The 26,819-nt window shown below is 39.2% G+C and overlaps 2 protein-coding genes across 9 annotated transcripts in view; one reads left to right on the top strand and one right to left on the bottom strand.

The window, feature by feature from the left end:
- The window catches only part of NSUN7 (NOP2/Sun RNA methyltransferase family member 7), a 41,281-nt gene extending 21,165 nt beyond the window's left edge, over positions 1–20,116 (top strand). Inside the window, exons 6-13 of one of the 4 annotated variants that reach the window (XM_025192059.1) lie at positions 918–1,101; positions 4,522–4,732; positions 6,087–6,230; positions 8,532–8,633; positions 9,795–9,912; positions 12,828–12,945; positions 16,833–17,502; positions 19,940–20,116. In XM_025192059.1, the coding sequence (XP_025047844.1) occupies positions 918–1,101; positions 4,522–4,732; positions 6,087–6,230; positions 8,532–8,633; positions 9,795–9,912; positions 12,828–12,945; positions 16,833–17,483 (1,528 nt within the window). In that variant the 3' untranslated portion in view covers positions 17,484–17,502; positions 19,940–20,116. The other 3 variants (XM_006035881.3, XM_025192060.1, XM_025192061.1) reach the window with 3 other exon arrangements.
- Positions 20,117–22,249: 2,133 nt separating this feature from the next.
- APBB2 (amyloid beta precursor protein binding family B member 2) overlaps positions 22,250–26,819 on the bottom strand; it is a 290,361-nt gene continuing 285,791 nt past the window's right edge. For all 5 annotated transcript variants that reach the window (XM_025192056.1, XM_025192055.1, XM_025192058.1 and 2 more), the window contains 2 exons: positions 25,916–26,095; positions 22,250–24,303 (listed from right to left, as the gene is read on the bottom strand). In XM_025192056.1, coding sequence (XP_025047841.1) covers positions 24,136–24,303; positions 25,916–26,095 — 348 coding nt within the window. In that variant the 3' untranslated portion in view covers positions 22,250–24,135. The remainder of the gene's footprint in view (positions 24,304–25,915; positions 26,096–26,819) is intronic.

Below are 26,819 nucleotides of genomic sequence, written 5' to 3' on the forward strand. Positions count from 1 at the left end.
TGTTCTGTGTACCTGTTTCTGAAACCTGCTGCAAGGTTGGACTTGGAAGGGCTGCAGCACAAGCCAGCTCCGCTGCTTGCTTTAGGGTTATCAGAAAATTCAGTTACAGAAGGAGAGCATGTGTGCGCTGCAGTATTTTAAAATACTTTTTTAAAATAGAAAAAATGTTATTTTTAAGCTGCAAAAATTGGTAGAGGAGTTTGGGTGAAGGTATAATATGCAGCTGACAGTACCCCTTTAAGTTCTGTCTCTGGTAGTGTGCATGTCAATACAGGATAGCAATTTTAATGTTTGTTTATAGTAATGGAAACTGATGTGATAAATCTACCAAATGGTCCTTCCAGTAATTCTTTCATATTCTTCCTTACTTGAATGTGTTTTATATATTATCTATTTTAAATTGTAAGTGCTTCAGGACAGCTAACACATCTTACTTTGGTTGTGATTTTGCAACCTTTACTTAGGCTGAATATGTTAGTTGACCTGACTGATTGTTGCCATGTTGACTCTCCATTTACAGTATATTGTGCAAGTGTATGACACAAATAATAAATTACACAAATAATACATTTAAGCAAACAGTATACACTTCTTAGTCTGCATGACTGCCTGTGTATTGTGAGTTACACTTGTTAAATGTACATATGTGTATTATCTTTGCACAAGTTTATTTTTTCCAGAGACTGAGCACTAACTTCACTGTAGAGTGCTAGTCCATTCAAGTCGATCTAACTGAACCAAATTATGCCAACAGTAAATTTGGTGCTAACTGTCAGAGACTAGCTCTGATTATTTTGAATTTTATGGTACGTTTGAAGCAAAAATCTAGGTTTTTAGGATGATTTCTTGAGATTTAACTTTGTATATTCAGTGGTAATGCTTATTATAAGTATTATGAATCTTAAATATATTAACAGCCCTGAAGAAGTTTATAGAAATTTAACAAAAGCAGGATTTACCAGAGTTGACTCTATATCAGATTTGGAAGGTTATACATATTGTCTGGACAAACATTGCCAGGATGTGCTGGTGTTTCCTTCCTTTCTTAAAGAAGAACTACTCAACTTGGAGCTTTTCACAGATTACAAACTCTTAATACAGGTGAGTTCATTCAGTAAATAGGAGCTTCCTTAATCTGCTCTGCAAACTAAGGGTGGAAACAGACATCAACTTGTGTTGCTTTTGTGCCACCATAACTTTTTTTTGTGTGGCAGCACAGAAGCTAAGCATACATCCGTACCCCTTGTTATGCCATGAATAATGGTCACAACAAAGGTGGTATCCTTTTGTTTTGCTATTTAGCAGCAGATGTCTGTTTACTTTATGGTGCAAGACTGCTGGAAACCCAGAGTTGCCTGTGCTTTTCAGGGGTTTGAGGGGCCTGATTCTGTGTATCCCAGGAATTCCTGTGCAGGATTGGGTTCCTTAAGCCCTGGGAGCACCTGCCTGGCTTTCCTGCTTGTGAAGACATATTCCGGAGGCATGTCTCAGTAAGGGGGAAAGCCAGGCAGGCATTCCCATGGCTTGCGGGGCCCAGCGTTGTGTAAGAATTCCCAGGGTGTGCAGGACCAGGCTTCTCAAGCCCCAGGAGAACATATCGCTTGTTGTTTGCAGCATCAGCGGGGTGAGAAGTGAGTGATGTGTTTTGCAGCTTAGCTGTGCTGAGGTGCATCCCAGCACAGCTGGTTTTGCTCCACTAGCAATGTCTACTTCTAGCCTAAGAGAATGCTGTGCCTTAGAATATGTTGCATGCCTTTTCCTTCTTTATTTTAAATGGCTAAAAGTAGCTAGTTGCCAACAGTTTGTGAAACGTCCTAGATACTGTCTTTATAAAAACCATAATCATTGAATCATATTGACACTTGAATGTAAATGCTTATAAACGATAGTCAGTGTAATCAGTAGGATGTTTAAGTTAAGATTTTATTTTAAAGCTGTTTTCTGTGAAAGGCTTAGGTAAAATTTTCAGAAGTGCCTCAGTCCCATCCTCAAAAATGACTTGGAAAATGGAACCTAAACACCACTTAAGCATCTGATTTGGATGCTTTAAATAATTTTACTCCTAGTCAATAAATAATAGCATCACAATACTTATATCTTTCCTCCTGCAGTTCCATGCTTGCGGTGGAATAGTCACTGCTGCCTCTCCATGCATGATATAGAAAGGTTCCTAGACCACTGACTTTACAGTAGGTTAAGTAGTCTTTCTCCTGACTTGCACCCAGTATTCCCCCACGCAAGCTTATTAAGAGCTTCCTACCATAATACAGAAGTGAGGTAGAGCCCTTTGTACAGCTGTTTTTTTCTGGTAACCCTGGGATGATCTAGTCAAGGTTTTCAGTTATAAGTGATCTTCAATTACATAACTTTGAGACTCCTTAAAAAGCCCTGATTTTTTTTTTTTTTTTTTTTTTTCCTCCAGAGAAGGAGTTCATAAGTTAAGCTTTCACAATATGTCCCAAGCAAGCACCAAAACCACCACTTCTGAAAATGTTAGTTCCACCTGCATGTTGAATACAGTCACGGAATAGGAACTCCATTCATATTTACCTGAATCCAAGATTAATTCAAATTTAAATCAACTCCAGCTATACTTGGATTCAGTACATGGAAAATTATCAATTTGTTATAATTTTTCATGTATAGAATATAATTAGTGCAAGGTCAACCTTAGTTCTTCTGGGCAGGGGGGTGTAGACAGCGGATTGCAGTTCTGCCCTGGCTCCTGACCACGCTGTCACTGCTGCAAGATCCCAGCTCTGACCCTGGAGCAGCTCCCTGCCCAGCAGTGTGCCCTGCCAGTGCTGCTGGGGTTGGTCTCCATGGAAACCCTGGTCTTGCGCTGTCACGGTCCCACTGCTGCTGGTGTCTCCATGGAGTCTCAGCAACATGGGCAGGGGCTGCTGGGAAATGGAGTCTGCCATGGGCCCAATCCAGCTCATGGGCTGGACTTTGCCTGCCCCTGCCTTAAAGCAACTCTGTCTACCTCAGCTAGGATATGAAGCAGGAGAATAGCACTTAACAGCCCTATTAAATAAATCTGAAGAGATACCTGATTTCACCAGTTGGGGATGAAAATCACTGTTGATATAACTAGTACTCCCAGATTGAAAGCCAGATTTACCTGTGTAAAGGAGACCTGCAGAATCCAGATCTTGTTGGAGCTGCCTCAGCAGAACCTTAGCACTCATCTCCAAAAATAGGCAGTTTGGAGGCAGTGATATTAAAAGAATTTGTCAACATCAAGAGAGATTTTCTTGAGATCCAGAAACATTCAGCTTCTTCGGACATGCAGTTCACCTACAACAGAAGGGCTGTTAAATAGCTAGGTCCTAATCTAAGTGATTTTTATCAGCAAAGCATCTTCCTATGAGAGACCCTCACGTCTGTTTCTGATGCAAATGAGCCTAGGTTAACTCAGTTTTTCAACATCCAAAAAGATCTGCTCATTAGAACTTTGCCAAGTCTCTGGTGGCAACAATGAAACTTTTCTTCACATCCTGCAAATCTACTGTCACAGTTATTAAAAACAACTGTCACAGTTTGTCAAGTTCAGCACAGTGCTTGTCATCTGTGTTCTACATGTCTCCCAGCTTTATCTATTTCAGGCCATCAGTATCCTCTAGGGACTTCTGATGGGGCTATGAAAGGTAAGTTTAGTTGATACAGTACTGGTACCTAAAAAAGGTTTATAATGTCATACCAGGTCATTTCCCAGAGTGATCTGAAAATGAAGTTTCATTTGTTTCTAAGAAAGTATCAAGAAAATGCATACTTTCCTACAATGTAAAAAGTGTGTTAGCAACCTCAAATTGGAGGAAGTAATAGTTGATCTACATCACAGATGCACCTTTATCTACAAAAATATCTACTGGTAACTTTAAGATCACCCATTCAATCTTTTTGGAGGTCTTCTGGCTCTTTATGATCTCTGGGTTCAAGTCTGTATCAATGAAGCATATGTTGCTCCAGGGTAAAGAGATTGCATTTAATCAGGACTTTCTCCACATCTCTTCCTTTGAACTGAAAGGGGTTACTTCTCCTTTGTGACTGGATAGTGCAGCCACATGACTGTCATTGCGTGTGTCTTCATGTCATAGAAAATGTGATATAGCAAGCTTTGAGGGTACTGCCTTCAGTGGGTGCATGTTGCATATTGTACAGCATTTATTTTTCACAGTAATTTGCTTTAAGTCTTTTTGGGGGTTCACTGGCTTAATGAATTCCCCCAGCCTCAACGTGAGGAAGGATTGAGGCTGGAACTGTATAGTTTGCTTAATTTAGTAACTTAGGTAAAATTTACTTTATATTTTGGAAAGTACAATATGATTAGCTGTATGGACCCCCTCCCTTTCCCTGTTTTGGGTGAAATGGATGAGCCCACTTTTGTAGTTTGAAAAAGTACAGTACTATGAGAAGCCAAATTAATAACATTTAGCCTGAACTAAAATTCAACAACCAAAATCTACCAGTTCTTAATTAGCTGTATTTAATTACTTGGTAATATGCATTGTCCTCTAGGATAAATCTCGCAGCCTTGCTGTACGTTCTGTGAAAGCCTTATTGAACATGGATGACGACGTCATAGTGGCTCATATGGGTTCCTGGTTGACTGTTGCCCATATATCAGTACTGACAAATCAGAACACATCTAAAGTATTTGTATGTGGAGTAAAATCACAGGCAAAGGGAGCTGCGCTGAAGGACATGTTCAGATGCCTGGACTGTAAAAGTATGAGTTAAACTTCTGTTTTATAGTATGGATATTTGCAGATGCCATTAAGTATGATGACTCTGCCTTGAGAATCACTGACCTAAGACCATAAGAGCCAGATTCTCTTGTTTAAGTATTCTTAGTGAGATTCTGTTTCACCCTGAGTCCCTGAAAAACTGTTAATGCAAAAGGTGGACAGCCCCCCTCAATCTCCTCCTTGCTGCTTGTTGATTCAGTCTGGAAGGTAAGATGGCAGTTGTTAGAAAATAAATGCATTAATGGATTTTTCAGAGATTCAAGCATTGTGGAATAAATTACACTTACCTAAGTGCCTAAATGGATTCTTGTCTAATCCATTTTTCTGCCTCATAGATAACAATAGAATCTGTCTATTTATGTCTTCATTTTTATTAGGGAACGGGTCAATTAGGGGTTCCCTGTTGGAAATGCTATTTCTTAAGCCCCAGAGAATTCTGTCTCTGCAACTGAAATGAAGTTATAACTGTCACTAATCCAACTTTCTTAATCAATTAAGACAGTGGTGCTCAACCTTCCAGGTCCGCAGGCCAGATCCTGTGTGTGGGCTTAGTGTGTTGCATCTAGTCATGTGCTAGCCTGCCCCCACACTCTGCTACCCAGCCTTATTCCCATAGGTCCAGAAATTTGGCAGAAGGGGAACAGCAATTAACACTGCCACTTCTCCCCAGTGTCAAATTTTGGGGTGCATAGTGACCCATGGGATGGATGACATTGCCTTGCAGGCTGGATCTGGTTGCAGGCCAGAGGAGCACCACTAATTTAAGAAATAAGAAGGGAGTCTTTTTGTGGTATAAGACAGACTGATGTAGAGAGCATTCCTCAGTAAACTTCCTGAGGTGAAAGTGGGATAGAGTGCTTCTTTCAGCAGCATTGGGGTTCCTGCATAATTTAGGAGGCGTTGTTGCAATGTAATACAGTTTTTATATTCAGTTTTCTGGCCATATGCTCATTTTACTTTCAGTTGCATCTGATTTTGTTAGCTCAAGAAAGAAATCCCAGATGTGACTCTAAAGGCATTTTTGGGAATTTAACTTAAAAATCCTCTTGACAAGCCTTTCTCCTAATTGTACCAACAGGGCATAATGTGAAAAGGCTGTGGGATTCAGTCATGGGCTCTTGCTGTAGAGATGATTAAGTATTCAAATGCAAATATAGTTGTGGCAGATGCCAAGGTCCATGTCCTCAAAGGTATTTGAAATCAATTGGAATTGGATGCCTTTGAGGGCAGAGTTTAGTGAAATTTGCATAATGTCAATGTGATTACAGGTTTATTGCAGTAAAATATTACTGGATTGCTTTCATACTTAGCTTTCAGTGTTTGCTTGTTTCTCAGATACTGTGCTACTACATGAGGATTTTACAGAGATAGAACCAACAGATCACAGACTGCAAAAAGCAAAAGTTATTCTGTTGCTACCTCGATGTTCAGGACTGGGTGTTAGTAACCCAATAGAATTTATTCTAAATGAACATGAAGGTAATCTTACAATTAAGCTAAATAGGATAAAACATTTTGTTAGCTTTTTAACTGCTTTTGAAATGTTGTTTGTGCAGTGCTCACTATTTATCTCCTGATTTTTACTACAATTAGTTAACTTAGTTCAACTAATATATATATTAGTCATATGAATAACTAAATACTTTGAATATACTACTTTGTATAAATGTAAACTTTTGTAGAAATGCCATTGTATTATTTCATGACTAAAATTACAAGAATGGATATACTCTGATCATTAGAAATGGTAGTGGAAATATCTGAAAATAAAGAGTATTGGAATTTCTAAAAAGTTGAATTTTTTAGAAAATTCTAAATTTCAAGTTACTTTTGAATTTTTAGGTAAATTAAATTTTGGATAATTGTAGTATCGTTTAATCTGCAGTTACAAACATTCAGTTTTCAGCAACAATGGTGTTTGGCTGTAATGCATGTTGGTCAAATAAACCATCTCTAAAGTGTATCTTTAGTATTCTTATATACCAGTACACTCTTTTTTGTAGAGCTGTTTTTCACCAAAGCTAAGATGCTTTTTTCTTGGCTCAGAGTTTATCCTTAATTGTAGAAATGTTTGATTTTTGTTTAGACATAAAATTTGGCAATTATTTTCTTTAAGTGTCTATCTGCTACTGTATTTATGAATTAATAATCTGCCTTTATGACATCAGCATTGGCTGGTATGAAAACAGGTAGGCTGCTTGCAGATGTGAAAAAAAATCCAAAAAATGGTGCTTTACTTCAAACTCGGCATGCTCCCACACCAAGCCCAGCACATTTCTAGAAAAGGCATTGCGTTACTTGGACCTGGCTCTCCTAACTTCTGTATAAATTGGGCGCTTTAGTGGGGCTTTTTTGGCACTTTCACCTAATAGCTGGTTGAATCAACTTTAGATAAAAACACCAAAAAGCCCCACTGAAGCACCCGATCTATAGATACTGCAGAGCCAGGTTGAAGTAACGCACTGCTTCTTCCGGTAAAATGCTTGGGTTTTTTTTTCCCCCCCATGTCTGTCAGCACCCATAGTATAAGAAGAAACGTGATTCTGAAGACAGAAGATGAAGATACAACTGTTAAGTGAAACAAGGAAATATTAGGATAGGCACATGGATAATAAAAATAATCATAGAAAATTATGGAAAATAGTTGTGAACAACACTGTGCCTAAACATAATCTGTGTTTTGGGGATATTTTAGTTTACTAGATGTTATTTGTTAATACAGAAATATGGTTCTTATTTGATGAGTTATGAGATACCTAACTCCAACACTGAGGCTGTAACAAAAATAAACTCTAGATGTCTGAGAGATAAAGTGTGAAATACTGCTGAAGGAGGCAGCTGCTAATAGTTTTCAAGTTGTCTCGTCTCTCAGCAGTAACTCTGTGTCACACTACATAGACATATGGGTAGATTAACAGCAGTGTTTCATGGAGTCCTGTATAATTCCCCATTCAGTTTATAGTGATAACTCAGTAAAACTCTAATTCTTCTAATTGCAAGGAAATAGGAAATTGAAACTTTAATACAATTTAGAGTTAAAAAGTAATATGGCTTAATTTAAATCTCCTCTGAGCAAAAACAAAGACTGCTTGCAGACATTAAAAAAAATACAAAACCCAAAAAACTGTGCTGTACTGGAAGAAGCAGCATGTTATTTCAACTCAGCTCTGCAGTGTCAGTAAAGATCAGGTGCCAAAAAAGCACCAAAAAAACCTGACTAAAGCACTTGATCTTTTATAGACATCAGGCGAGCCAGGTTGAAGTAATGTGCTGCCTCTTCTGGGCATGCATGGGGCTCCATGTGGGAATGCACCAAGTTAAAATAAAGCGCTGGGTTTTTTGTTTTTTGGGTGGAGAGGTACATCTGCAAGCACCCATTGATTTAAGGTTGGTTCATACAGCAAGGAGAAATGGGGAAAGTGGATGCAGACTTATTTCATTAAAAAAACTTGAGGACATTCAGTTAAGTCAGTAATGACCGTATTGTGGGATAGGAGGCTTTTAACTGTGATTATTAGCTGGGGTAATATTCTTGGTGACTACAGAAATAATACAGGAAGTTGCATTCACATATAAACTAGATAAATAATTGGAAGGGAATAAATAATCATATAGACATCTCGTGGGCTGATGCCTTGCACTTCATTACACTTAACAGCAACAAGATCTGTTAATAGGGAATTTTCTGCAAATTGGAATGGATTTTAAAATACAGATACAAGCTTCACATGTAAAAATAAATTTGACTAATGCTATTTAATAATGTCTTTCTACATTTAGATGCGGGATTGCTTAAAGACCTTTTCCAAGGATCTGTAGCTGAAGATAAACTCGGTGTTCTTGCTGAGCAGCAATTTAAGGAGTTAGTGCATGCTATGCACTGTAAGTCTGTTTGCTTTCAAGTTTGCAAAAATTGGACCAAAATTTAATACAGTGAAAAACCCCAGTATACACTAAACGTTCAGTGGCAAATGTCTACTGAATCCCTCAAATAACACACATCGAACTTACATTCTCAGTCTCCTACTCTGCTAAGTTCTTCCCTGATGATGATCCTTTCTGTATCACATGAGAAGTATTTGGCATACAGCGTTCAGTTCCAGCTATCACATTACTAGAATACAAATTAGAGGCAGTTTGTAGAAGAAAAACAAAGATGATCAAAAGTGGAAAGAAAAATTAAAAGGACTAACTATGTATAATTTGGCTAGTGAAGCAAGCAAAAACAAAGGCCCAAGTTCTGGCACCTGCTTGAACTACTTATATTATCCCATGATTTCTCAATGTGGCACAGGGCCATTGTACCATTACTTTTATTGCCACCCCTACTAGCCCCATTACATGAGACATGGACAAGAGTTGCCTATGTCCCACTAATCATCAGCTGCAAGAACACTGGCTGCTAGCCTACAGTAGAATGGCCTTGAGGCCACAGCTGTCATGTTGGGAGCTGGCCTGCTGCCTTTCATTGTGGCCACGGGATTGGAGAAGGTTTAAAGGTGAATTGTCTTTGTTCCATTCCCTTCCCATAGCATAAATAAATAAAAAGCCCCCCTTCTGAGCTGAGTGAATACAGCTCAAGACACAGTCCTTGAATCAATTTTCACTTTGCAAATATTTGACACAGAAGAGTAACTATTTAGGTTGGCATATATGGGTATTACTGTATGCAATAGGGTGAAATTAAAAAAAGATTTATCCTTGTATAGCCATAAATTTCTTGGCAACTAGATTTAGAGGTGCTGGTAACTCTGTTGCTTGAAAAATAAAAACAAGCTGGACAAATTACTAAAAATATACTGTAAAACTGTCCCACATTTTGATGGAGAGATGGAAAAAATGACATAATACATTTTTCTGTATCACTTTTATGATTTTAAGCAGTCTCTGAATATTAACTTATTGTTCAATGTTCCGTCAATAGATATCTGGTAAATTCCCAATTATTTTCATAACAGTTATACATCTCTAGCTCTAGTTTTTTTTAATTTGCTTTCTTTATTCCAAAAATGGTAATTTGGGATTTTTTTTTAATGTTTATAGTTAATAAAGTACAAGCCATTGTCTATTGCACTTGTTCAATTTATAAAGAGGAAAATGAAGAAGTAGTGAACAAAGCTCTAGAATATGGAGTGGAAGGAGGTAAAGTACAACCTTACAGGTAAGGAATAGCTTTTTTGCATGTAGAAAATTTAAAATTTAGAGAGAGAATCATAAAAACACTCTCCAAGATGCATTATGCCTTTTTGGTCAATTATACTGGTAAAGCACTTACCTTTTTTGGATTATGGATTTATGAAGAGTATTTTAATTATTCATTTAAATTCGTTTGTCCATTCCATTGAAATTCAAATTTAAATTCAAGTAAATATGGCCACTGATGTATTTTACTTCCCCTTTAATGTTTTGCTACATGTAAAGGAATGCCAGATTGTCTAGCGCTCTTATGTCCGCTGACCTCACATTTTAGCTGGAAGTTTCGATGGTTCTATCTTCCAGTATTCTAATATTATAAAAGCCTAAATCTGGCCATCTGTAACGCTTTATTTGTGCTCTGATTGGCTGACAAACAGCCAGTCAGAGTGTGAAGAAGTGTTCTGACAGAAGGAAGCCCACTGCTATGATGGTGGGGACACAGGATGGAGCAGGGGGTGGGAAGCCGGCCTGCTCTCCACCCCCACCAGTCATTCTTGACAGGCAGTTGGCTAGTATTCTAATATTATAAAAGCCTACGTCTGTCTGTAACGCTTTATTCACACAGTGATTGGCTGATGGGAACAGCCAATCAGAGTGCTCCAAGTATAGGGGAGCACTGCCATGATTCTGAAGCCACACTGAGGACCAGACAGGGTGGCCCAGTCCCTGCAAGAGGCAGAACAGCAGCAGCATGGGGCGTTAGGTGGTGGAACTCCATCCCCGCCCCCCTGTTATTCTTGACAGGCAATTGGCTAGTGTTCATATAAATATATAAGACTCAGTTGTCCTGTCTGTTTATTTTATGGATCTGGGAAGTGACTGTCTGACTTCTGCAAATGTGCTGAGATTCATATAGGTTTTGAAACCAGTTTGTTTTTAGAGGATTGCTTTTCCCATCTCATGTCATGGGCATAGTGAGATAATCTCCACTTCCTTTTTCCTGACACAAAACAGAATTTAAATGCTGTCTCCTACTTTGTTTCATTCCCATGAGAGAATTCAACCTATACTACATACTGAGGGAAGCACTTAAATTCATTTAAATGCAATTTAATCCTGAAGCAGACAAGCTTACAACCATGTCAGTTTAAAACTTCCTGGAACAGTTGAAAAGTGTATCTGGAAAATGAAAAATTTTGACACAGTTCACTGCATGGTGGATTTGATTTAAATCGAATCTATTTAAATCACTGGGTAGGAAGCCTCAATTTAATTATTGTTTTCTACAAAAGGTGCGTTCTTGTTGTTTGATATCCTTTTATTCATTTACTTTTCTCTAAAAGTGCAGTTTCATGAAGTTAAGGGCTTGACTGTGTGTATACAAACTTGCAGAGAGACACGAGGGCTGATGGGTAGGTGATCAGGTCTATTATCCGTCATCTCCATAGACTGCTGTTAACAAGGATGTTATCTCTGAAGACGACAAACTCTCCCTATACCTGAAGAAGGGCATTTGTGCCCGAAAGCCTACAAAGAACAATTTTTGCAACTAATTAGTTGGTCTAATGCAGGGGATGTCAACTGGGGTATGCGTACACCTGGGGACACTTGGAAAGGGGTTATATGCTCCCAACCATCACCCTGTGCCACCACCTCCCAGCAGCAGGGGGGTGAGGGCAGCGGCTCCCCTCTGTGAGCTGCACAGGCGCTGGCCCACCAGCTGAACACAGTGTGGGGGAGGGCGTGGAGAGAGCTCACGTGCCACCATCCACCACCCTGTGCTAACGCATGCAAGACCTCCTTCCTCCTCCCCCCCGCTCCAGATCCGGCTGCTGTGCTTCCCCCTCCTCCCCCCACCCCCTTTTAAGGAAAGGTTGAAAATCCCTGGTCTAATAAAAGATATCACATCTACCCAAAGAACCTTGTTCGCCTATATGTCTGGAGATGAATCCACTGTTTGAGAACTGAAACTAAGCATCACAGAGATGCTCAGTGGATTTTCTAGATTGAGCACTGAGTCCCATTGGGTAGAGTAGTTTTCTTTAATATTTACTAATCTATGGAGGAGCCTCTGGGACCCCCATAAGATTGGGTCCCTAATATAGTCTATGGCCTGTTGTGGCCTATTTATAAAACTTCTAAAAAGGTTACATGAATATATTCTTTCAAATAGTATATAATTAGAAGTTATAATCCCTATTCCATGATGATATCTTTGAGTGTTAACATATCTTGAATTAAAATTATCTTTATATGTTTAGTTTTTTAAAAACCATCTTAAACTCAAATACAAATAAATTTTAAAAAATCCTATTTAAATAAAAAAATCGAATAAACCAACAACAACAAAACATTGACTTTTATCCACCCTGGTTAGAGCACTCTTTCAGAAAAAAAGGAGACCTGCTTATAGCTTTGAACCTACACAAAGCTCTAACTACCAGGCCACAGGTTAGGCATTATATAGTGCCCTCCCTCTTGAAGCTGAACCACTGCTCTTTTTATTATTCATTCATTGGCTAGAGGGCAGTGGGGAACCTGGCAGGGGGTCGGACTTGATGACCTGCTTAGGTCCCTTCTGACCCTACCAGCTATGAAACATTGAGTAGAAGGATCCAGGCCCTGACTTCCCTTCCAGAGTGCCTATGTAATTGTAGCCATGAGAAAAGCCATCTAAGAGTGTTTATTAATTTTAATAGTTTTGTTTGCAAATGGTCAGTATACCTTATTGAAAAATGTAGAATTCCAGTAGACTCGGTTTGTTTTGAATCAGAATTCTGTTTATTAAATGAAGAATAATATGGTTAAATATTAATGCATGCCTGTAAAAGATGCTAACCTAGGGATTGTACTTCAAACCGATATTTAGTGTCTCTATTTGTTTGCATTTTATAATGTGAACTGTTTCATTAGAATCGTCTGATCTGTAATATTCCCTAGGCTTAGTCCACCTGTTCTTCCTCTTTGCTGCAACTCAGAGATTTCTTCTGATTCTTTCTTCAAAATGGAGCCATCTGAGATTTCCAATTGTTGTTTCTTAGCAGTCCTAGCCAGAGAGGTAAGCCCTAAAGAAGCAGAATGGGTCTACATTGAAAAAAATTACTAAATTGAAATATTTCATATATTATATTTATTTTTTAGTATCTTTTAATAAACCAGTATACAAAATGTATCATATATAAGTAACTTGACTTTAGCTTAGCCCCCTTTGTCTCAGAGTGTTCACTGGACAAACAAGACTAAAGACAAGGACGCAAGGCAACAGTTTATCGAGAGGTAAATGAGAGTGAAACATCTTGGAAGCTTTGTAGCACATCCTTTGTATTTGGTGTCGGTGCATTGAAGAGAAGGGCGTGTGACCAACGCAGTCTGTTTTACTGCTTGATCATTTTTTTTCATCACTGCAGTATTGTAGGGAGAATAGGTCTGGTGTGAAGCTAGTATCATTCTTTTCCTGTGACCTTTCTCCACTGTCACCATGGTGCGGTAGCCACGCTGCTTAAAGCATGTTGTTTGGAGCCAGTGCTTAGAGTCAGTTAAAACAATCAGTCATCCTGTTTGTCTACATGTATAGAGCCCAGGAGGGATCCTAGCACTCCTGCATACCTTGCAAAGACTTGCCAACAGATGAATCTTCTCTTAACATGACTGTGGAATGGAATCATGTCACAAGGATTGCAGCCCTGTTATAGGTTGGGTTAAACTGCTGAAACTGGTAGATTTAAATATTGCTTGTTTAAAATTGGCTGTAAGAGATAGTTAAGCATATTTCCTCCTGAAACTAATACAAAGCTGTGCAGAAATGTGTATGCTGTGAGTGGAGGGCTTTTGGCTAGGAATAGTTTTGGGAAGGGGCATTCGATGGCTGAGAGCGAGCACATAGAAACAGACAAAGCCTGACACAGCCTGAACAAGCTCAGTAGCTTGACCCAAAGGAAAGGCGGAGAGAGAAGGTTTTTAGAGAATGCCAAAGGAAAGAGGCTTGATGTTATGATTAGAAAATTGCATTGTAGATACCTGACCACCATAAACTCTTCCTAACTGAAGCAGCCTACAAGAATCTGAGTATTTTGCCCAGTCACTCAGTTTCTTTACAAAGTATTTATTTCAATTTAGATCACACAGATGCTTGGAATCGTCCTAGATTAAATGGAATCTTCTGCCTGCTGCCTGAAGTACAAATCTATTTACTACCCATTTACACATAGTGTCATCACTTTCAAATTTAACATCACTTTCAAATTTAAATGGTTTCCTTTTGAAATGAAAGAAAATGAAGGATCCTGTTGAAAAGAAATTGATTTTTTCCTACTCAAAGCTGCTTTCATCTTAAATTTATAAATTTTATATCTTTTCTAATAATGAGTATTTTTTTAATCTAGAAATGCTTGCGTCTCACTTAATTACATATTTCAAAATAAGGCTCTTTCCAAAACATAAGCTTATACAGGCACAAGGTAAGCCACAATTCAGCTTCTAGTAAAACTACTCAAGTGTGCTGGACATGGAACTTTCTCTGTTGCCATTAAGTTGAAAGTAACATCCAGTTTGGGCACTGGTTCTGCGTTGTGATTGTGCTAGCGTAGGACTGGGATTGTAATGCCCAATCACTTTGTCATAGTAAGCATAATCCTTGTAGTGTTTGCAGTGTCACTCTGAAATTGTTTAACAATGACTGGCCCAGCAATACAGTTGTCAATACCGGTTCAGTGTTCCTCTGGACTGACAGGATTGCGACCACCTTAGGGACCTTAAAGTGGGTTGTAAAAGTAGGTGAGGAAAATATAAGCTCGTATTTTTTCTGCTGGGGGCAGGGAGGGCCTCTTATTTTTATGGAAAAGCTGTTCAGATGATTAATCTTAGAAGTAACAGATGTGAGCTCTATTTGATCATTCAGTCCCTCTTCCAGTGTATTACAGCAATACTTTGTATGAAAGGCTTGACTCACGGGGAGATTAAAAGTTGAAGGGTTCTAGCAGAACAAGAGAATTCCAAGTGAACCCCCCCCCCCCCTGTTAAATAATTATCTGTCAATGTAGGATTTTTTTTTTTTCTTCAAAAGGGCTACTAAGACTTCTACCATTTCCCTGGCAGGAAAAACCATGCACTCTGATAGCCCTGGTATGACTTGCCTACCTGTTTGCTGCCTCCAGAAATATGTCCCCTCTCAAACACACTGGAGAATGAGGACTCAAAAACAGCCATGGAGAGATGCCCTGGTGCATCTTTGCTAGCACATTTCCAGGTTTGGAACCTGTGTGTGGCAGTAGGTAGGCAGCCTGTGTTGGGCATAGCTTGGCCAGGGTTTGTTACTGCCATGATACAAACATGCCGTGTCAGGTGTCCAGTTTAAAATTTCTGTTCTTCACTTACATGACAGTTTTCCTTAGCAAGTCTAAATTAACCTTTTCCTTCCTTCATATGTGGGTAACTTTCTGTTTTTCACTAATCTGCCTTGACAGTTGTGTAATTTATTAATGTCTTAGATGAACTTTCCACACTGGGTACACTTCTGCTAGTAACTGTCTTATTACCCTTATTAATATTTCACCTTAGGATCTCGAAGACTTTACAAACATTTGTTCTATATTCTGAGATACTGCGGAGATATTTTCGAACAGGGCATGGGCAAACAGAGAAAAAAACAGAAAATTAGGGTTGGAAGGGACCTCAGGAGTTCATCTAGTCCAACCCCCTGTTCAAAGCAGGGCTGTCCCCAACTAGATCACCCCAGTCAAGGTTTTTGTGGCTGGGTCTTAACCTCCAAAGATGGAGATTCCACCACCTCTCTGGGTAACCTATTCCAGTGCTTTACTACCCTCCTAGTGAGAGAGTTCTTCCCCATATCTAACCTAAACGTCTCTTACTGCAACTTGAGACCATTGCTCCTTGTTCTGTCATCTGCTGCCGCTGAGAACAGTCCAGCTCCATCTTCTTTGGACCCCTCTTCAGGTAGTTGAAGGCTGCTATTAAATCCCCTCAGTCTTCTCCAGACTATATAAGCCCAGTTCCTGCAACAAGTCATAAGTCATGTGCCCTAGCGCCCTAATCATTTTTGTAGCCCTCCACTGGACTCTCCAATTTGTCTACAACCTTTCTGTAGTTGAGGGGCCCAAAACTGGACATAGTTCTCCAGCTGTGACCTCACCAGTGATAGATAGAGGGGATTAAGTTGCGCATCAGTGACTTGTTGCACAGCAAATCTGTTGGGAGCCACAAACCTAACAGTTGAGAATTCCATTTCCTTCCTACAAGCACTAGACCACTAGTATCCAACCTTTCTGGGCTGTGGGCCAGATGCGTGATACAGAGTTGGTCCATAGGTTAGATCTGGTGTGTGGGGTCAGCCTGAAGACATGATCCAGCAGCAGGTTGGCAAACAGGCACAATGCAGCATGGGGCCCCAGCCCTGCATGTGCCAGATCAGGCCGAGTGCCTTGGCCTGTTCCAGCTCACAGGGCTATGTCATCTGGCTACGGGGCTTGGAAATTTGGTGGTGGGGGAGCAGTGGCAATGTTAATTGCCACCATTCCCCCGCTGTCAAATTTCCAAACCTGTGTGGAGCCCTGCAGGCCAGATGAGGCTCTGTGCTGGTTCCAGCCCATGGGCTGGAGACTGAACACCACTGTATAAAACCATAAACATTCTTGAAAAGCATGAACACATTACTTTGAATGCAAGGCAATACTTGTTTTTTATTCCCATCGTATTACTCAGGAACTTTGTCAGCAGTGTTTTCACAAATGACTTGAGTTCTCCTGCTTGATTCTGTAGTGAAGTTAGGTCATTAATGACCTCAGTCTGTTGCTTTACAAATATTTGTATTCTTTTTTTTAGAACATACAGTGGGGTCATAATCCTGAACTTGACAATAGCTATAAGGTATCTAAGGGATTAAAATAATATTGTAGCTTAGCTCATTACTGTCTCCTCTTTAATTTTCAGAAGGATCCATCTGAGTCTGTATCTGTTAAAGACATTTTGTCTCGTGCTGCAGCCAAAGGACTATTAGAAGGCATTGAAATAGAAAAACCCTCAAAGAAAGAAGAGAAAAAGAAGAAGAAATCAAAAGCAGTGCAGCAAAGAAACATGCCTAAAGATATCTCGGCACAAACAAAAATTGCAGAATTCTTGGGCCGAGAGATGGTATCTCTTAAATCTAATTCTGAAATTTCAGTATCAAAAGCAATTAGTAATTCTGAGAAAAAAAATCTGAGCCAAACAAACAGTTCTGTTCAAGGGAAGAAAATGACCAAACCTGTCTTAAACTCCTCCCTGCCTAGAATGTTGAAGAACGCACCGAACCCATCAACTATGAATAAAGTGCTTGAGAAACGGACAAATATTAAGCCACGGGCAGAAGATAAAATGGTTGTACTAAAACCTGTAGAGATAGTTCTGCCTCCAGTTATGGTGCCGTACTTCAACCCACAAGGCAACAAATCCAGAATTGCAGCTCACCATTATTACTATCACTGGATTGGAATAAACAGCTCAACACATGGCTTGCTTGTACCTTCTGTGTCAAAAAGACTGATGAAATCGAAAGAAACATTACCTTCAGCTGTGATTAAGCATCCTCGACCATGGCTTTGAAGATGGACTCCTGTTACTGGTTTGTAGATATAATCACTTATATTTATTTAAAGACTTCTGTGTAGGTTATTTTCTATACTTAGACTACAGCATGCACTAGCTACCTATAGAGATGCTTTACAGTTCATACCCTTTTCATGGTTATTATGGCTATAGCATGGGACTATTTTGCGAAAGGGTCAATACATTGTGTAGTTGCTTTAATCCAACTTTAGATTTTTAATATCAAATTCATATGACACATCTAGAGATTATGCAAATCACTGGGGGGCAGAGCTCAAGACGTTATATAGCTAATTGTTTATCATTTTAAAATGTGACAGAATTTGGAAGGTGCCTTTCACTAAAACTATGTATTTACCCAGGAATGTGGAACTTACGATTAATTTTCACAAGCTTTATTCAGCATTCTAAAAAGTGCCTCATTACAAACTTCAGCTTTCAAGTGGTTATTTCTGAGTTTGCTAAAATAACAGCATCATTATTTATGCCACTGGTGCATGGGAATGAAAGTCAAAATTACAAGCCAGGCTACTTTTCTAAAATTAGAGGTGGATTTTTGTGAATGTCAAAGTTGTATGTTCTCAGCTTAGATATTTCATGCAGGCATCTGGGGAACACACAAGTTCATACATAGTCTTAAAAATGTGTCCTTGTTTCCTAGCAGCTATACTTTAATAAGCAACAGCTGGAACATTCAGAAAAATATTGAACAGAAAACCTCATGTTAAAACTGCATGTGTACTTGGATGCTAAAAAATGACGGCTGAATTAATATCAAACATGAGGCCATCGTGCTGCCATGGCTTTTAAAATTGACTTCTCAGGCCAGGTAGAGCCTGAAAAACCCTGATTCTCACTGAACTACTTTCTTACCACTCATTTTGTTCATGGTGAAAAGTGCTTCTGTCAGATGTAGGTATGCTGTATCTAGCAAATGTGATTTCTTTTATGTACCAATATTGTTCATTTAAATAATGACTTTCAGAACAATTTTTGGTTTATATCCGTCTTGGAGATGGATTTAAAATGTTTGAGCCAAATGGCATGTGGGTTAGGGGAAGAATGCCGAAAAGCATTTCTAGTTCTTTGTGAAGATCAAGTTAAAAGTTAAAGTACACTGTTTTTGAGATTTGTCTAAAATCTAATAGTCTGAGTCATTCTAATTTGTAATTAATATATTGTTGCATCTTGCTTGGTAGATTGTATTTTCAACCTATACAAATTTTGAATGTTCAGGAACATAACATTTATTATTAGCTGCTTCAGTATTTTCAGAAGTTTTTTTTAAAGCTAGAAGAGTTAAGATATTCTACTGTCAAGCACATCTCAACTCTTTCAGTGTTCACAGGCCTTTTCTGAACTTGGAGAGAAGAATAACTTCAAGCCTTCTTTGCCGTGTTTGAAATAATTGCTGGATATTTTCATTTAGAATTTCTCTCTAAACATTGACATCAGCTAGCCAATTCAGAGGTATTATGTAGTATTTTTAAAATAGGTTCAGAGGATAACTTTCTATCATTTATACTTTAAGCCAAAAGTATATGTACTTTAACTTCATAAATATATTAACAGTAATGATTTTTTTCTATTACAGTTGGTAACTTGCTAAACTTAAGTCCTAGTGAATTCAAAATAAAATGACAACTATTAAATGCCTACATTCGTTCTATACTTTGTGCTGAAAATCTAAAGGTGAAAGTCTTGACCTCTCCTCAAGACTGTACAAAAATTGATCTGTCAGATATGTAATATCATCAGCCCCACAGGTTAAAAGTTGACAGGAATTTTTGAAAACCTTAACTGTCACTCAGTCGTACCCTTCCCAGGTGTGTGCACTTACATCAAACGACTGTGCATGGCCAGCTTCTCCAAAGCTAAGCAACATGAACTTTCATTGCTATGTCTGCCCAGCCCCTAGCCCAGCAATGAAGTCTGTTTCCATTTTATCCCTTCAGTGTCATTCTTGTTCCTGATGTACTTATGCCCTTTCCAGGCCTGACTTAGGGCCAGTCAGCTCCTCCTCTTCTCCCAAGCTGGCTGTTGCAGTTACAGTGATGGGAAGAACAGAGAAAACCATCCTGTTGCTCCAGGAGAGAACAGACGTGCCCTGAGCAGCTGAGCTTGTCCTGCTCATTCCTTTCCTTCTCCAAGCCTGGTGTGCATGTTTGAATCCTGACAACTACCTTTTTCCTGCAGAAGTCCTTACTGTGGGCATGAATAACAGCAGCAAGCTGTAGGTGAAAGGTTCACTAGCTCACTAAAAATTCATTACAATTGCTTCCCTTCTCACCATCCTCCCAGCCCTCTTTAAAAAAAAGTCTTCTAGGACTTCTTAAAGGCAGTATAGTGGTAGGAATATTACTGCCATCCTCTCTCTAACCCAAGAGATTAATCTTTCCTTTTAAGTTACCACCAAACAATTCAAAATGCATTGAATTTCTTTCCTTCCTTAGGACAGAGGAAGTGTCCAATGCTGTTGAATGGCATTTCCCAAGAAGTGTACCAGTTTCCAAATGTCATGGACCAGTGACAAGAGAGACAAGACATTTTATGCAGCTAAATTTATTCTCACAACAGATTACATTTAATGTGTAAAAGTGGTCAACAGCAAAAAAAAAAAAAAAAAAAAAGTCCTTTTCAGATTCAGTCAGCTGCTTTATGTAACACTGAACTCTGACTGATAAACAGTGGGTGTGTTTTCCTTTCTCTTTTGCAGATATTAAAATAAATCAAACCTACTTCTGCTGACTGCACAGCACAGGTTTTAGCAATGTATTAAGATAACTAAGCCTGCCACATAAAGGTATTAAGGTGTGGGCTTTAACGCTTGAGCCAATATCAGCTGTTGAAATAAGAATAGCTCCATTTTCCACAAGTGATTTACTAACACTTTCATATCCCTGCTTCAATGATTTATGGAACGTTTGATACAATTAAAAGAAAAGGGCTTTAAAATCTTTGTCTATGGCACAGAACAAACTCAATCCATTCCTCTTTTAAGGGCTTATGTTTGCTTTAGTTTTTTTTAAGCGGTAGAAGTAACTGCATACAGCATTTATCCCCAAGAAGTCTTCACTGTAAGAGACATCAATGCCCTTTTTTATATTTATTTTGTTCCTGTGCAACTGTCTGGTAGGTGTCTCATATCTTTTTTTCTTTAAATGAAATAGTAAGTAGTTTAAATAAGACCTAAAGAGAGCACCAAGGCTTGCTGTAGCTTTCAAAGGAAAGGCTTCCAACTACAGACTTTTGCAGTGCCAGTAAATCTTGCTTCCTCAATGGAACATTTTAATGAGATGATGTGATATCTGCTTTAACTTACTATTTGCATTTAAAAAAATAAGATGACAGCTTTACACATTTTTGCCATTTCTTTTACGTACTTCAATAAAAATGTGACTACAAATAATTACAAAACTCACCTTTTTAGGCAACGTATAGTACACAGAGATTATGTAGCATGGGAAAAGTTGTGAGATCATTTCTAGTAAAGATAAGTCAACATAATAAAGCAGGATATTTCAGTAAAAATAGAATAAATAAAATAAAAATATTTTAAGCTATATTTAACAGGTTAATTAAAAAATGACACGAGACATATGAGGCATAGTGAACATGGCTGTCTGCTTACAGGATCACTAGATACAAAAATGCATAGATAACTGAAGTGTCACTACAACATTGGGTAAAACACTAGCATTTGCTCTTTCACACGCATCATACATACTTTTTGGCCATGGCAGAAAGTGTCTTAACCTATTGTTTTAAGATATTTGGCTTTGCAAAAATTAACCCTTGTTCCAAACACTTAGGTTATACACTTAGCCTTGAAGAGCATAAAGATCCTGTTGAAGCCAAAGAGACTACTTGCATGTTTAAGGTACCTGGGTTTTGCAGAATCAAGGTCTTGGCCAGTATTTTGGTAAAGTCTACCAGACTATTTTTAACACAAAGTATCTGCAAATGACACCTCCACACATTTCTCTTTCATCTCCTCACTGCTTCTTGGGATTGCACACATGACTCTTACTTGTTTTGCTACTGAACAGTCTAGACAAAACTGCACCACAATGGGGAGTGACTAATGTGATTTTTTAAAGCAACTCTATAATTATAGAAAGAATAGGTCCTGGTTTGGCCATCTGGGAAACATTGCTTGATATCTATATTATTTAAATCTCACTGCTGTGGGACTGTTGTAAATCTCAGCCCTGGCATAGTTTCAGTTTGAAACTTGAAATGCTCACTGTCAGGATATTTCCTATCATTAAAAAATAGCAACTGATTGGTTCAGGAGAGTGATAACAAATACATAGCCTCCTGTCTTCAGACCAGTGATTACTGAATCAACCAAACTGGTAATGGCTGGGGACTGTTATCATTTAATGGCTGTTTGGGAGCAAGTGGGAAAAGGATTAGTTTGAGCCCTCCTCTTAGTGACTCACTGCTATCACCAGTGTTGGAAGTCAGAGACAGAAGGAGCAAATGTATATGGAGGCTGCTTCAAACCCTGATTCTCCAGAACAGGATGAGGGACACAACTGCTATGGTGAGGGATTTAAGCATACACCTGAATTGTGTGTGTGTGTTTAGTATCAGTAAACTTTTATCCCCCTTCTCTCTCTTCCCCCCCTCCCCAGCCTGTCTCTCACCCATTGACTCCTCAATCTACATTTTCACTGACTACCTGTCTTGCATGCATACCAGACCAGCCTCTGGCTTCTTTACGTTTCATTCCATCCAGGAAGAGCACACACCAACTGCTGAAACTTCCTTAGCCTGACGAAGGGTTTTTGAACACAAAAGCTTGCTTAATAATTGTTTTACAACTATTTAAGTTGGTCTAATAAAAGATATCAGATTCACCCAAAGAACCTTGTCTGCCTAGTATCACATATGCACTTTTAACACCTTGCTGAACTGGAACCGCAGGCTAAATGTATATCTTTGTGCTGTAGTATCCTGTTAGAGGTCTCAGCCAGGTCGGGTTCCCTTTGTGCTAGGTACTGCTAAAAGAATGTAAAAAATAACCGCTGGTTAAGGAGCATTTCAGGGCCACCTCCTCCAATGCTACCCCCAAAGCTACACTTGGTATCTCACTCTGGCCCTCAGTTGTCCCATTTCATATAGGCTCAGTTCATTTAACAGCTTTTTCCCCTGTTGTTTTTAATAGTACTTCTATAAGCTAAAAGCTGAAATGTATTCAGTTACCTCGTACCCAGCCTAATTTGTTTACCAGAGGGGTGCCCATAGGTAGCCATCAACAGTAATTTTAAGGGAAGAAATACAAGAAAGCATTTACTTAAAAAACAAAACCCTTTGTGAATAGATGTAAAGACCAAATAGGTCAAACTGTGGATCTGTTAACCTTGACAATCTCTTTTCAGAATTAGTGTCAGCACAGATAAGAGTATTTAAAATGCACAAATCTGAGGGGAAATACCTTATGGTTTGTTGCCAAGGAACTTGCTGTGGTGTGGACCAACATAATTGGAGTTTTTGAAGCAGAAGTATTAAAACTAGGTTGTGCTACGAGAAGCCCCATTGTCAGAACAACTGTATCGCTGTTTCAACCTGTTGCTGAAAGCTGCTACAGAAAGGGAATGAATGAAAGTAAAACAAAACTCCACAGGACGAGGTGCACACAAACGGGCCTATGCAGCAAAAATGTGATTGTTCTTCCTTTGTGCCCATGTAAGTTTTAACTCGACAACAAATTCCAACGGGAAAAGTTGCGTCACAAGGCCTTCACCTGAAAGCTTGTTAAGAAAAAAAGGTCACAGTTTTATCTAAGGAAATGTATAGTTCCTTGTCTGCACAGTTCTGGTTGGGCTCTGCTGACTTAGGATAGGGATAAATCCTATCTGAAGCAAATCACATTTTTGTTGCATGCTGCAGGACTTTGGAGAATAAATTTAACAGCTACCAGGTACATGTGTCTGTCTGAGGATGAATAGTTGAAGCTGATGCACCCTGATTTGTATTGCTTAAAACTTTTCCAATATCTTAAGCATCAGTTTGGTATTAAAACAATTCTTCTCCAAGGTCATAATATATAAACAGTAGATGAAATATGGTTACTATGGTTCAAAAGCATTTCAGGGAGAGTTGTTAAATAGTTCCTAGACTGATTCCAACAGACACTTTAAAACTAATAGGTGCAGTTTTGGAAAATAAAACTTGGTATTTATAAGTCAATGGTAACTATTCAATACCTACTCCAGTGTTGAAAATAGGGAAGAGTGCTGCAGGATTTAAGGTTTGCTCGTGACAAATCCAGCTCAAGACGGTGAAACTATTAACTCAGGCATCATTCACTCCAAGGTTTTTAGCGTTAGTTCTCTAGGAGGGATGTGGCCATATTCTTTGTGTGTGTGAATTTAGGTAATGTTCATAATATTTACAATCAGAAATAGACCTTCCATTGCTCATGATGTAACTCACTGACAGCAAAAAAATTATTCATGCTTCTTTTCATATCACACAATGGTGGCAAGAACAAGAGAACATGCTTGTCTAACATTGTTTTGATAAGGGTAAATTCTCTGAAGACAAAGCATCAGCAATTTCAAATGGAAGGCTGAGCATCATCAGTTCATTTTCCTTAGTGTAGCTACTATATTTTGGGTTAAGTGTTACAAGAATCCTCTTATGGCATTTCAGTGACAGGGCGTTTCTGTTTCAAAGTGTCAATGAGGGACAACACTCCTCTTTTTACATTAGTTGTAACTCTTCTGGTCACCGAGTCTGCAGGAGGAGGTGGTGGTCGAATTTTCTGCGAAGGAGGTCTGGCTACTAAGCACTTCTGATACCGTAACTGCAACAAAGTAAAGGAGTTCTGAAGTTGTTAGTATATTCAGTAGCTTCAGATCAATCAGAAATGCAATCTATTTTTATAGTGTATGGTCAGATCTTCTGAATCTGTATACAGACAGAGCCCTACCGAAATTAGTAGGAAAGGGGCCAGCATATCTATGGGTAGAAATGGCCCTAGAGCACAGAGCCTTACCCTAAAACAGGGGTGGGCAAAATACAGCCTGCAGGCCAGATCCAGCCCACGGGGCCCCTAAAAAATTTAGAAAATTAATAATTCATCTGTCCTTGTTTCCTGCCAAAAATGACAGGACCCAGGGGCAGTAGGACCTAGGGGAAGCCCCAGTGGACTCCTGCAACAGCTTCTGGGCTGGGACATGTGGCTGTCCCCCCATATGGTCTTCATCTTATACACATATCATTCACAGCAAGTCTTCTAAGAACTGATGGAGCTTTTGCAGTTCTGCCTCTCAAAGCCAGAATGGTTTTCCAGATCCGCTTAAAGCATCACATGAGCCTCTATCTTTATTTTAGAAGCTTATGTGATGCTAGTTTCTACAACTGTACAGGTTCAATGACTGCTCTCTTAATAGCACTAAAATCACCGACAAATGGTTTTGGGCAGACCTTTGCATGTGTCCTTGATGCACAATTTGACTGGAAGCTGTTTTGGGAAGAGACCATCTCTTTGTTCTGTTTGCCCAGTGTCCAGTACAGTGAGGTCCTAAGCCGTTATTTGGACTCCTGAGCACTGCTACATAGACCATCCAAAGCCTTTAGGTGCATTCTGCTTTTCCAGATACCACTGAACAAGTTTCTGTGCCTATGGTAGTACAGCACAACCTAGATATTTGGCAGGCTTACATTCTTATCCTGCCCCTGCCGCCCTCTAAGGATGAGGGGTTTGCAAAGTAACCAAGGTACACAGAACTGTAGTGAACAGCTCTGTAGGATGTCTGGGGTGTTCCAACTGTTTGGCGAAGATTTTATTTCAAAGGCATTGCTTCTCCTTCAACGCTCGCACTGCTTTGTCCTTAATTCAGCAGCCTGCTGTGAGTTAAGCTGGTTGCAAACCACAGGAATACAAATGCTCTGGACTCCACAGTACAAAATACTATAATACAAATATCTTCTTGCTTTTGTTCTTTTAAAAACATTGTGAAAGATCTGTATATTTGTTACCTGAAATCCGTCAATAATACCATCAAGCTCAGGGCCTTTAAAGATGAATTGCACATGTCAAATTTTAGAGTCTGATTTTTAAATGTAAATGAAAACTTCCCATAGGTCAATTTACATGTATAATTTGAATATCTACTCCAATTTGGCAAGGTGCTAGAGAGGCCCAGTGCTTATCATTACTTGTAAAATGTCTGTCAAACTGCCCCATGCCAGAGAATCATATAATGAGAATAAAGGGATGGGAGATGAGCTTAGAATAGGAGCCTTATTTCCTTACTTAAGTTTGAAGATCTCAAAGAATGTTTATGTGTAAAGTATTACATACATCACTTTTCAACTACCACAGGAGTGAACTGCAACTCTGGAATGATTACAATTTGAAGGCGTGAAAGAGTCAGTGAACACTACAGCTCCATTTGTAAAAGATCACTTACCATGCAAGCAGCCTGAACAGCTTCTGATACATTGCCTGCATTTGGCTCACACCAAAAAACATGGCACTCAAAATGCTGGTTTCCTGTATCCATAATGAAGGCAAATGTATGGATATCCTTGCCCACTCCCATAAAGGACAGGAATCGTACACGACATTCCACCATGATTTCTTCTTCATTCTGGTCAAGGGGTAATGATTATCCATCATTAGTACAATGTAGCCGATATATTTTGAATTGATAAATACCTAAATAAGATGCCAGAAGTAACGCCAAATTAATACGATGAATACCTACAGCCTCATCAACATGTGAGCTAGATACTGAGGTAAATTAACTCTGAAGGTTAATGTAGGTTAACACCAATCAGAAAAGCAAGACTCCAGTGGCTGCAACTCATATTAGGTATATGTCTTCCATAAGAAAAGCTGTGGTGGCTTAAAAAAATATATCAGGTTGTCCAGACATGAAAAAAAAAACTCCCTTAGTTATCCCCTAATTATCACTTACTCTCCTAATCATCAGTGCTGAGAAAGGAGGATAATTTAGGGCTGCAGGGACAGAGATGTATTTCTTAAAGATTCATTCTTACTGGTATATCTGGGGAAATGCTCTATAGAGCAGCAGCAGCATGAAACAGGTTAAAAGAAACTGCTCTCACTGCTCAGAGAGTAAGGGAGTACAGCCTGGTAGGGTAGGACAACAGTCTGGGGTTTAAGTCCAACAACATTAGGCTTAAAACTCTTAGTAAAAGGTAATGCTAATACCAGGGCTGTCCCTAGTGGGGGTGTGAATCAGCGCAACTGCCCCAGGCTCTGCGGAGCCAGGCGGAGAGGCCGTGGTGACTCCGTGCTGCCACTGGCTTCCTGTCCGGCTGGTCGGCCAGCCCCCCCCCCCCCCTTTC

The sequence above is a fragment of the Alligator sinensis genome, unplaced genomic scaffold (assembly GCF_000455745.1).
Source record: "Alligator sinensis unplaced genomic scaffold, ASM45574v1 scaffold1550_1, whole genome shotgun sequence".
Taxonomy (NCBI): Eukaryota; Metazoa; Chordata; order Crocodylia; family Alligatoridae; genus Alligator; species Alligator sinensis.